Genomic DNA, 12,186 nt, shown 5'->3' on the forward strand with positions numbered 1-12,186 from the left:
AGAGAAAAATAGGTCTGAATGTGATGTGATGTGTGTGTTTTGTTTTTGTTTTGTTAACAGCCAGGAGCATGACCGCTATGGCTTCCTAGTGCGGGTCAGTGAAGAAGAGACGGATGATGTTCTGGTTGCCAAGGCCAACCAACTCCAGCGACAGTCTGATGAAATCAACAGTCGAATAAAGGTGAGCGGTTACTTAAAAAATAAATAAATTTGGCCTCTGTGTTTGTCTGGTGTTTAAAGACAAACGACACTGATTAAACAAACTAAAACGTCTCTTCTTGATCCCCTCTTCCAAAGGAAAACATCTAACGTCAACTTTGAAAAAAAACTTTGAGAAGACGTCATATTGCGAATAATGTTGTCAGGTAAACATTCTGTCGTTTCTCCTGCATGCCTCAGAAACCGACAAAGAACTTCGAGAACCAAGTTTGTCTCAGTGACTTTGTCATACCAGCAGGAAAAAACTACTCGTAAGATATCACCACTAGGCTGTGTATGTATCGGTATGTATATCATTAATTTGTTTCTGTGTCTTCTACTTCTTCTGTTCTCTTTAACAGCAGCGTTGTAACTGTAAAGGCTAGTGCCCTATGAGCATTATTCAATAAGACGAAGTGGAATGTGTTGACTGTAACATGCAAAACACAAATAGATTTAGGTTGGTCAGAGGAAAACTATGTGTTGATAGGTTTAGGCTTAGGGTTAGGGTATACAGGCAGCTTAGGGTTGATCAGGTCAAGATAGAAAACATTAAAAAAAATGTCTTATTTTTTCTTTGGATTCAAAAGTTGATGGGGAAAGAAAGGATGCCAATGCTGTGAACAGAAGGCGTTGTTTGTTTTTAAAATTTATTTATTTAATTAATTTTATTTTTTAGCCTTATTGTTACACCTAGTTTGTCAAATCAGTGATTAACATATACACATGTTCTGTGACAGGATGTTGACGAAACCACGTCAAAACACATCAAGTGGGAGAACTTCATGGTGGGCCAGGCAGGGAAACCACTGGTTCGCTCCCCTGAACTGAAGGCCCTCATCAGGATGGGGGTTCCTCATGAGTACAAAGAACACATATGGAGAGGGTGAGAAAGAAGCTCGTTTTAGTCTCATTTTGGTTTTTGTCTTTAGCAAAACCATACGAGCGTAATAACATAATGGTTAGGACGTTGGCCTTCCATATAGAAGGTTTGGGTTTAGAATCTTGGCTGCATTTGGTGGGTTAAGGGTGGAGATTTTTCCAATCTCCCCGGTCAAGTTGTGTGCAGATCTGCTAGTGGCTTGGGATGAGGACAATTCACACATCAGGTGGTGTATCTACTTGTAAATTATATTGACAGGGCTATTTTTCATTGCTTGTAGTTATAAAGCAAGGCATATGATTTCTGTGTTAACTCTTGCTTTTGCAGCTGCATCAACTTCTACGTTGCACAAACACGAGACAAGCTGGGGCCCATGTATTACAAGAAGGATCTTGGGGAAAGGATCAAGAGCAGCAAGTCTAATCCTGCGGTCAAACAGGTATGGGTAGTAATTTCCTTTTATTTGTGTTGTGTAATGCCAAGAAACAGTGAAGATAAATCTTAACCAAATAAGCATGTAATTAGCACCGACTGCTGTTATACTTTCCTCTCCATTCTGTCCCACAGATGCCAACATTTTGCGAAGTTAGTGTATTCTATGAGAAGAAGATTATTTAGGTGACCCTTGCTTGTTCAAGGCAAGTGTTTTACTATGAGTTTACTCCCTTTTTTCACGTTTCCTTAACAGATTGAGCTGGACTTGCTACGAACTTTGCCCAGCAATCATCACTTCGAGTCTATGGACTCAGATGGAATTCCTAAACTGCGGCGTGTCTTGCTTTCCTACAGTGTGCATAATCCCATCATTGGTTACTGCCAGGTCAGTGAATTGATTTTGCTTATTTCAGATCTGTTGTAGTCGCTGTATTATCAGTATGTGTGTGTGTACGTGTGTTTATGTTATATAAGGTCAAACCCTTCGTGGTTTCTGTTTCAATCAGGTAGAGGGGATCTGTTATACATGCAGCTCTTATCACCACAAGACTTTGAAAGTTACTTGTGATGCTCTCAGGGGCCACGAGATTGGTTAGGCAAAAAATAAAAATAGTCTGTTTACGGTAACCCGACCGACCCTATTTTTTTCGCGCGACCCTAGACTTTTTTTTGGCATTTGGGAAAAAAAAACCAAAAAAACCCCGTAAAAATATGTTTTTTGGGGGAAAAAAAAAAAAAAAAATCCCGACCTACCGACCCTATTTTTTTGGCCTATGTTACCGTAAACAGACCTTTTTTTTGCCTTACACATTTTATCACTAAGCGCTCTGCCTCATGTGGCCCCACAAGCGGAAGGTCGAAGGTCATGAGTTCAAATTCCGGCTGCACCTGGAGGGTTTAGGGTGAATATTGATTAAGAATGTACCAAGCCTGGTTACTGTTGTGTTCTCTTTTTGTTTAGCAGCTCACTGCATCCACTTGTTTCTTGTCTGTGTTAGGGTTTGAACAGGCTGGCAGCCATCGCACTGTTGTTTCTGAGCGAGGAAGAGTCGTTCTGGTGCCTGGAGGCAATAGTGGGGCACATCATGCCCAAAGACTACTACACCAAGACTCTGGCTGCTGCACAGGCTGATCAGGTACAGTGTAACCCCCCCCCCCCCCCCCCCCCCCCCCCTTTTAACACCCTCCAATTTCACACTTTAATCTGCACGCTTTTTTCGTGAACGTGATTAGAGCTTTCTTGGCGAGGCCACGGGGAACTAAGCTATAATGTTTTGGTGAAAAAGATCCAGTCTGTTAATTTCATTCTGTGAGTTCGACATATTGACTAAATGTTGTAAGTTAACTTCAAGCGACTTGTTTTCATTATCGTCTTTGATCAAAAGATGTCCGTCCCTTCTGACCATCTTTCAGTCGTGTATAATAACTTGCTGTCTGTGTTTATTCATTCATGCAGCATACAGTCTAAATGATGAGGATTGTTTATGTGACTAACAGAAAGTTTATAATACATGCAGTTGAGGTAGTTACTCTTGACGTCTTGTGTACTGAGTAGCGCGGATAGAGACTCCTTGCTTCACACATAGGCCTGGCTTTGTGACAATTTGAATTTGTGTGTGTGTGTGTGTGTATGTCTGTGTGTGTGTGACAGTGTGTGTTTGTGTGTGTGTATGTGTGTGTGAGTGTGTGTATGCGTGTGTGTGTGTGTGTGTGCTTGTGTGTGTGTGTGTGTGTGTGTGTGAGGGAAAAGAAAGCGCGAAAGAAAGAATGCGTGCGGAAGAAAATGACGTAATATCAATCGTAAACACACTGTTTATCATGTGTCATCATTCTTAACTTATCCTTACCATCCTGATAAAGTCAGCGACTGTCCGACGAAAATTTGATAAAGAACTTACCTGAACTGATTGCTGCGTTTTATTTTTGTTTTGGAATTTGAATCACTTTGAATTTCAGCGGGTGCTGAAAGAGCTAGTGACGGAGAAGCTACCCAAGTTGACCACCCACCTTGAACAACACGATGTTGACCTGTCGCTGTACACGTTCAACTGGTTCCTCACCATCTTTGTGGACAACGTGCTGCCTGAGACGTTCCTGCGCATTTGGGATGCTTTCCTCTATGAGGGGAGCAAGGTAAGGATAGCATTGTAACTTCCTGTTTGTCGTCTTCTTCTTCATGTGTGTGTGTGTGTGGGTGTGTGTTTCACTTTTCACTCAAGAAGAGGTTTTTTTCCCTCATGGTACAATCAGTTATTAAACATATGAAAAAGAAGTCACCCCAGTTTTTATCATATCTGGGATTATAGTCCTTTTGAGAGCTTCATGAAGCATTTGATTATCATGAAATTTATGGTTAAATGCACAAGATCACCAAACCTGATTGTGATGTCAACTATTTGTTTAAATAAGTTGAATAGCATACCCCTCACAAGCATAGGAACTCTGTATGATAGACAATCAAATAGACAAATAATCAGATATTGTAGTATCAGTTGTTGGCTCACGTAAGTGTAGCCTATGCGATGATAAACTTTGTCTGTCTGTGCGTGTGTGTGTGTGTGTGTGTGTGTGTGTGTGTGTGATAGAAACTTTAACATTTCCGAGTCTATGGATAAAGCTCGCATTTTTATAAGAAGATTACGTCTCGGTCAAAAGTGTTTGACGTGTGTGATAGAAACTTTAACATTTGAAGACGTCACATTATGACGTAAGAGGGTTAGACGTCACGCAAAGGAATTACTGAAAGTCTCGGTCATTGTTATTGTGAGCGAGCCGAGACTAGTTGGCAGATCCAGTGTCTCGCTTTCTTGCACAGTTTCACCTATGCTTACTGTGTGTGTGTGTGTGTGTGTGTATGTGTGACGGAGTGATTGAGTTTGTGTTACTGTTTGTCGATTTCTTACGTGAGCCTTGAAGGCTTCGCCTCTTGTTTTTATATTTTTTTAATTTACAGCCAATACACACATGAGATGATTTTCATTTATATATTTTATAAACGATTTTGGATAATACTTAGTTTATGCTTTGATGTTGTTATTCTTATGGTTGTTCTGTCTGTGTAGATGTTGTTTCGCTTTGCGCTGGCTTTCCTGAAGTATGCAGAGGAGGAGATCCTGACGCTAAAGGAGGCGCCTCACATCTATCGCTACATGCGAATGCTGGGGGAAAAAGTCAACAACGTCAAAAAGATCACTCATGTTCGTTCTGCTTTGGTTTTTTAATCGGATGTGCGCTTGAGATGGCTGTAATCTTAAGCTGTGCTTTTGGTTGATATGTGCTTGGGTCTGTCAGGAGAGACACAATTCTTTCTTTAACAATGGTAATAGTGTGACAGGGGAGGCTACCGCTCCTTTCACAGCAGACTCTGCACCCGAGTTGTTGGCCTTTAAAGTCAATTGTAGAGTTCTGTTTGTGATGGGGTCTGGTGGTTTCCGATTGTCTGTTTGTTCATGGAAACCTTCAGGTTTGCATAACAGTTTTTATAGGCCTAAGAAATTAGCCCTAACATTTTCAAACCTGTTTGATTGCACTTCGCTTCCCGAGGTGATCGTAGTATTTCGGCACACGGTTACAATAGAGTAAGCAGTGATGGTGAGAGAGGGTGGGACAAATTGTCCAGAAGCTTGTTCAAAAGACACAGTGAGACTGAGACAATGACTGTATCGTATTGTTTTGTCACAATTAAAAGTTCCTATAACATACATTGCTTGTTTTTTAATTCTGAATTTTGGAATGTTGGCAGACTTAACATGAGTTATGTCTTCCACAGATTGCCTTCCACGAGCTGAACCCGTTCCCCATGCGGACAGTGGCAAGTAAAAGAGCCCATCACATACAGATGGTCATGGTATGCGTTGTTTATCTTTTGTTTGCAGCCAATCACCTGATCACTTTTCACTAAAAAGATGAACATCGCAGTCCGTTTTATAATGCCAAATGCTTTGTGCTAGCCCATCTATTGACTGAGTATGGGCGCAATCATTTGAGTACATTTGAAAGCTATTGCTAAGGCGTTTATTTTTTCCCCTCGATCCCTCTCGAAAATAAAGAATGCTCAGCCCTGAGAGAGCAAACAGGAAGTAACCAGTGCAAAAGTCAAGCGTTGAATGAAGCTGTCAAGGTCATGCAGCCAGTGAAGGGCGGGATTCAGGCCAACTTCGCTGTACATAATTCTGTACAGGATTCCCAGCCCTATCTTTTCATAGAGAGACCTCAGCTTTAAATGGCAGAAAGGGTTCTATACTTGTGCTTTTGATGCTGCTGATGATGATGACAATAATGATGATGATGGTGATGACAAAAAGTATACTTATTTACAGGAGGAGTTGAGAGAGCTAGACGCCATACGTCAAGACTTTCAGTCCTCCCATTCCCCCGGTGGGCGTGAGGGCTATAACTTCAGTGATGATGATCTTAACGATACGCGTGATGAGGATGACGATGACGATGAAGAAGAAGAAGATGGAGTGGAATACTGATCATCTCTCACCATAGGCACCGGATTATGATGATGACGATGATGATGAAAATGGACTTGGATACGGACCGGATGTTCATCTCTCACCAAAGGCGCTTAATTGAGGCCTGCTGCTTTGCTCAACATTTTCACTCTTTTTCTCTGACTCACAGACGGTGGGAAAGAGCAGTTGGTGTGGAGTGCCGGTGTGTCTCTAGAAATCTAGTCCTGTGCTAGTTTTTTTGTTCAGACATGGATAACAGTTCTCATATGAAATTCCAGATTTTGAAATTGGTTTCTGGATAAGTTTCTTGATTTTGAAGAAAAAAGTTGGGTGAAAACTTTTTAAAATGATACTTTAGGTTTTTGACCTGCCAACATTTTTTTCTTATTTTTTCTTTTCTTTTTTTCTGTTTTGAAGGGGATGGGGGAAGAGGAAAGGGGAGGGTAGGGGAGGGTTACTTGATATTCAGATTCTTCTAAAACAAACTTAATATATTTTGAATTGTTTGCACAGTTCTTCTGTTCATAATCATATCATTTTAACTCACAACATGTATATCTTTTTCTTCTCCGTTCGTGGGCTGAAGCTCCCACGTACACTCGTGTTTTTTGCACGAGTGGAATTTTACGTGTACGACCGTTTTTTACCCCGCCATTTAGGCAGCCATACGCCGTTTTCGGAGGAAGCATGCTGGGTATTTTCGTGTTTCTATAATCCACCGAACTCTGACATGGATTACAGGATCTTTTTCGTGCGCACTTGGTCTTGTGCTTGCGTGTACACACGGGGGTGTTCGGACACCGAGGAGAGTCTGCACACAAAGTTGACTCTGAGAAATAAATCTCTCACCGAACGTGGGGACGAACTCACGCTGACAGCGGCCAACTGGATACAAATCCAGCGCGCTACCGACTGAGCTACATCCCCGCCCAACATATGTATATGAGTGGACCTGATTGCCTATGGCATATTTCTCCTGTTTGTTTTGTGTGTGTTTCACTGCCGAAAAGCTGTGAATTGTGTTCGCAAGTAATTATGTTGATTGATTACAAGTACTTCAAGATTTAAATAGTATTTATAGAAATTATGTTGTCAAGTGTGAATGCTTTATTACGGTTCATGTTCGTAATTATTGTAATCCTTTAATTTTATTACCGGCACGGTTGGCCTAGTGGTAAGGCGTCTGCCCCGTGATCGGGAGGTCGTGGGTTCGAACCTCGGCCGAGTCATACCTAAGACTTTAAAATTGGCAATCTAGTGTCTGCTCCGCCTGGCGTCTGGCATTATGGGGTTAGTGCTAGGACTGGTTGGTCGGGTGTCAGAATAATGTGACTGGGTGAGACATGAAGCCTGTGCTGCGACTTCTGTCTTGTGTGTGGCGCACATTATATGTCAAAGCAGCACCGCCCTGATATGGCCCTTCGTGGTCGGCTGGGCGTTAAGCAAACAAACAAACTTTAATTTTATTACCCTTTTTTATACTTTTTGAGTCACTTGAGAAAAAGTGACTCTATGTAATCGGTCAGTGTTAGTCTGTCCGGCCGGCCGTCCGTAGACACCACCTTAACGTTGGACTTTTCTCGGAAACTATCAAAGCGATCCGGCTCATATTTTGTTTAGTCGTGACCTCCAATGACCTCTACACTTTAACGATGGTTTCGTTGACCTTTGACCTTTTTCAAGGTCACAGGTCAGCGTCAAAGGAAAAATTAGACATTTTATATCTTTGACAAAGTTCATCGGATGTGATTGAAACTTTGTAGGATTATTCTTTACATCAAAGTATTTACATCTGTAGCCTTTTACGAACGTTATCAGAAAAACAAGGGAGATAACTAGCCTTTTCTGTTCGGCAACACACAACTTAACGTTGGGCTTTTCTCGGAAACTATAAAAGTGACCGGGCTCAAATTTTATGTGAACGTGACTCCCAGTGACCTCTACACTTTGACGTCTGCTTTGGTGACCTTTGACCTTTTTCAAGGTCACAGGTATGTCTTGAAGGAAAAAAATTGAAATATCATATCTCTGAAACTATTCATCGGATTTGATTCAAACTTTATAGGATTATTCTTTACATCAAATTATTTACATCTGTATTGTGTTGTGAATAGCAATTTCTTCCTGTCCATCTGATGCCTCATATAATATTCAGAACTGCGAAAGTGACTCGATCGAGCGTTTGCTCTTCTTGTTTTATCCTGTGGTCACAAAGTCGCAAATAACGTAAGTTTAAACTGCTGGCAAGTTTTAAACAGACAGAACTGTCGCTTCATAAATGCAGTTTAAGTTGCATATGTCCACTATATTGTACGAACCTCCCTATATCAATCCAGTCAGTGCTCTAATCCTATTACACTGAGGCGACTGAGATGGCTGCATATATTCAAGACGGCTAAATTCACCTTTAGGCTTCAATGAGCGATGTCTCTTTTATAGTATCTCAGGCAATAACACGTTTGCAGACACAAATTATGTAATGCTTTGCTGTGTATGGATCAAATGCAACTTCTTGGTCCATGAATCAGAATGTGATTTGTCAATGTCTTTCGATTATTATTTGTGTATATATGATTTTAATTAATCAGTCTAGCGGGATTGTTTGTATGGAATCCTATATCCCCTGCTACAATAATGAAACGATAGGTCCGTGATCAAAGGATTTGGTTACAAAGTGCCTTGTAACATAATTATATAACTGCTCTTAAAGTCACCGTCCGTCCCGTGAAAACAGTTCTGCTGACTATCTCAGATCTGGCCAGACTTTTACATGGGACAAGACCATAAATTATATGGACTGGGTGGCCGAGTGGTAACGACGGGGTGGCCGAGTGGTAACGACTGGCTGGCCGAGTGGTAACGACTGGGTGGCCGAGTGGTAACGACTGGGTGGCCGAGTGGTAACGACTGGGTGGCCGAGTGGTAACGACTGGCTGGCCGAGTGGTAACGACTGGGTGGCTGAGTGGTAACACACTGGGTGGCCGAGTGGTAACGCACTGGGTGGCCGAGTGGTAACGCACTGGGTGGCCGAGTAGTAACGACTGGGTGGCCGAGTGGTAACGCACTGGGTGGCCGAGTGGTAACGACTGGGTGGCCGAGTGGTAACGACTGGGTGGCCGAGTGGTAACGACTGGGTGGCCGAGTGGTAACGCCTGGGTGGCCGAGTGGTAACGCACTGGGTGGCCGAGTGGTAACGCACTGGGTGGCCGAGTGGTAACGCACTGGGTGGCCGAGTGGTAACGACTGGGTGGCCGAGTGACAAACGACTGGGTGGCCGTGTGACAAACGACTGGGTGGCCGTGTGGTAACGCACTGGGTGGCCGAGTGGTAACGACTGGGTGGCCGAGTGGTAACGACTGGGTGGCCGAGTGGTAACGACTGGGTGGCCAAGTGGTAACGACTGGGTGGCCGTGTGGTAACGACTGGGTGGCCGAGTGGTAACGCACTGGGTGGCCGAGTGGTAACGCACTGGGTGGCCGAGTGGTAACGACTGGGTGGCCAAGTGGTAACGACTGGGTGGCCGAGTGGTAACGACTGGGTGGCCGAGTGGTAACGACTGGGTGGCCGAGTGGTAACGCACTTGCGCTCGGAAGCGAGAGGTTGCGAGTTCGACCCTGGGTCAGGGCGTTAGCAATGTTCTCCCCCCTTTCCTAACCTAGGTGGTGGGTTCAAGTGCTAGTCTTTCGGATGAGGCGAAAACCCGAGGTCCCTTCGCGTGTACACTACATTGGGGTGTGCACGTTAAAGATCCCACGATTGACAAAAAGGGTCTTTCCTGGCAAAATTGTATAGGCATAGATAAAAATGTCCACCAAAATACCCGTGTGATGGAATAATAGGCCGTGAAAAGTAGGATATGCGCCGAAATGGCTGCGATCTGCTGGCCGATGTGAACGCGTGATGTATTGTGTAAAAAAAATTCCATCTCACACGGCATAAATAAATCCCTGCGCCTTGAAAATGTGCGCGATATAAATTGCATAAAAATTAAAAATAAATTAAAAAAATAAATCCCTGCGCTTAGAACTGTACCCACGGAATACGCGCAATATAAGCCTCATATTGATATATCCCTTCACTTGGACACATACCAAAAATCAACATTCTGACTGCTTACTGTGCAGAGTTTGAATTTTTGAATAAATTAATTTCACGTGTGGCCCCACTGGCTTTGAATAAGTAAATTCATTTGAATAATTACCATTCTCCACAGCATTCAGGCTTTTAATTTTGGTATGCGTCGAAGTGGAGGGATGGCCTTATCTCACGTAGAACTGGCTGCTCCGATCTGTGATGGTGAGCCATATAGTGTACTGGAGTTTTAAAGCCCGTCCTTAATTGAGCCCGAAGCCGACTTCGCGAACTCTTTTTACCAAAAACTCAGTGCTAAAGCTTCCTGAAGCCAGCTTCATGAAGTATACTTTGCTTAGTCGACTTCGCCCAGTTACGGACAGGCTTTAAGAACATACATGTAACTTTTTGGTCTCATTGGTATGGATTCCATGCAGAAGTCAAGACTCCTATAATATTTTCACTTTTGACATGTTTCCTTCTGTCAGGGAATGTTACAGTATTTCTGCGTTAAAATCCATCCTCCATGCAAGCACACATGCCTTCTGCCTGATATTGAAGAAAAGATAAGAATATGTTACGCCAGTTCCACATATCAGTGGGATGTTGTCTGGTATTGAGAGTCAACTAAACATCAAAACTTAGTTCATACATTGGAGGGAGGTAGTGGTTGGTGTGGGGTGGTGGTGTTGGTGTTGGGGGGGGGGGGGGTGCCTGAGAGGGGGCAAGACATGTTTCTTGACATGAGGGGGGGGGGGGGGGGTGTTAGGGTTGGCTCTGGTTCAAGTCTCAATTAACTACTGCTGCCATTTGTGTATTTTTTAATTTTTTAATTTATTTTTAAGCTAAGCTCACAGTACCACTTGAGCAGCAAAACAATGAGTGAAGGAGTACATTTTACAGATGCATTTTATTTGGTCTGTATCGGCAGTCTAACTTTTAGGCTATACTCATCATTTTTTTAAACTGTTATTATTGAATATTATGTCTCCAGAACAATACTAAGATTATTTGAAGGTGTCAGTTTGTCTCAGAAGATTATTTGAAGATGTCATTTTGTGCCAGCATGGTAGTTTGAAGAATGTGGTAGATTCGGCAGCTTGGCTTGAAAACAGATGGGCAGAAACAAGCGCATAATCAGGTACAAAGGGGTATATGGTTCGAAGCTTTGATATTTATTGTGTGTGTGTGTGTGTGTGTGTGTGTGTGTGCGTGTGTGCGTGTGTGTGTGTGTGTGTGTGTGTGTGTGTGTGTGTGTGTGTTAGTGCTGTAATTAGTCCTGAGTCAAGAATGAAAGAGAGAGAGTATGTGTGTGATTTTGTGTGCATGTGCATATGCATGCATATAAACTTGTGTCATCAGTCCAGAGTAAAGAATGAGAGAGAGAGAGTCTGTCTGTCTGTTGTCAGTCTGTCTGTCTGTCTGTCTGTCTAGTGGTGCAACAACAGTTGTTTACAGAAGTGGCACCTCTTAATGTTTTATTGCAACTTGATTCTGAGAGTGCTGTAGAATATGGAGCATGGGTGCTTTATCAACAGAAAAACATTGACTTGATACGCTTGCTTTTGTTTAAATTCCTCTACATTTAGCACACCATCAGAATATTTAAACAATTACTTTTGAAAACGGCATTTTGGAAATGTTTTCTGGTAATTTTGACATTATGTGAGTAGTGTGATCTGAGGCAGTGTTTTTTGGGTTTGTTTGTTCTGAAATGGCAAGCAAAACATGAGCAATGCAATTAAGTCCTTCAATGCTGAAAACAATAACAACAGTTTCAAAATAATGTTGCCTTTATAACTGACCGACATGGTAATATTCTTTTTTGTTCTTTTTTTTTCTGTTTGTCTTTTGTGTATGTTGTGTGTGTTTTTCTGTGTTTGTTTGAAAGGGGGGGGGGGGGTGTTGTTTGTGTTATTTTTTCCCCAACAGTACACATATTTGTTTCAGTGTCAGTGCCTGTTTTACAAAGTAATCAATCAAAAGAACAGCATTAACTGGAGTCACATTGTTAAATATGATTCCAAATAATGAGATTTAAGGATCAGGTTGAACAAAGATTTACGATTTGGTGTCAGTCAGAATGCTTGACATGCAAGTGTAAAAAATGATTGCATTTTCGTTAAATGATTTGCTGT

The 12,186-nt window shown here is 42.4% G+C and overlaps 1 protein-coding gene across 1 annotated transcript in view; it reads left to right on the forward strand.

Moving 5' to 3' along the window:
- LOC138967028 (TBC1 domain family member 2B-like) overlaps positions 1-10,722 on the forward strand; it is a 28,909-nt gene extending 18,187 nt beyond the window's left edge. The window contains exons 11-19 of the mRNA XM_070339485.1: positions 61-181; positions 939-1,084; positions 1,409-1,520; positions 1,770-1,901; positions 2,515-2,652; positions 3,473-3,649; positions 4,579-4,713; positions 5,286-5,363; positions 5,836-10,722. Of these exons, the coding sequence (XP_070195586.1) occupies positions 61-181; positions 939-1,084; positions 1,409-1,520; positions 1,770-1,901; positions 2,515-2,652; positions 3,473-3,649; positions 4,579-4,713; positions 5,286-5,363; positions 5,836-5,994 (1,198 nt within the window). The 3' untranslated portion in view covers positions 5,995-10,722. The remainder of the gene's footprint in view (positions 1-60; positions 182-938; positions 1,085-1,408; positions 1,521-1,769; positions 1,902-2,514; positions 2,653-3,472; positions 3,650-4,578; positions 4,714-5,285; positions 5,364-5,835) is intronic.
- The last annotated feature ends 1,464 nt before the right edge of the window (positions 10,723-12,186 follow it).

The sequence above is a fragment of the Littorina saxatilis genome, linkage group LG5 (assembly GCF_037325665.1).
Source record: "Littorina saxatilis isolate snail1 linkage group LG5, US_GU_Lsax_2.0, whole genome shotgun sequence".
NCBI classification, from domain to species: Eukaryota; Metazoa; Mollusca; class Gastropoda; order Littorinimorpha; family Littorinidae; genus Littorina; species Littorina saxatilis.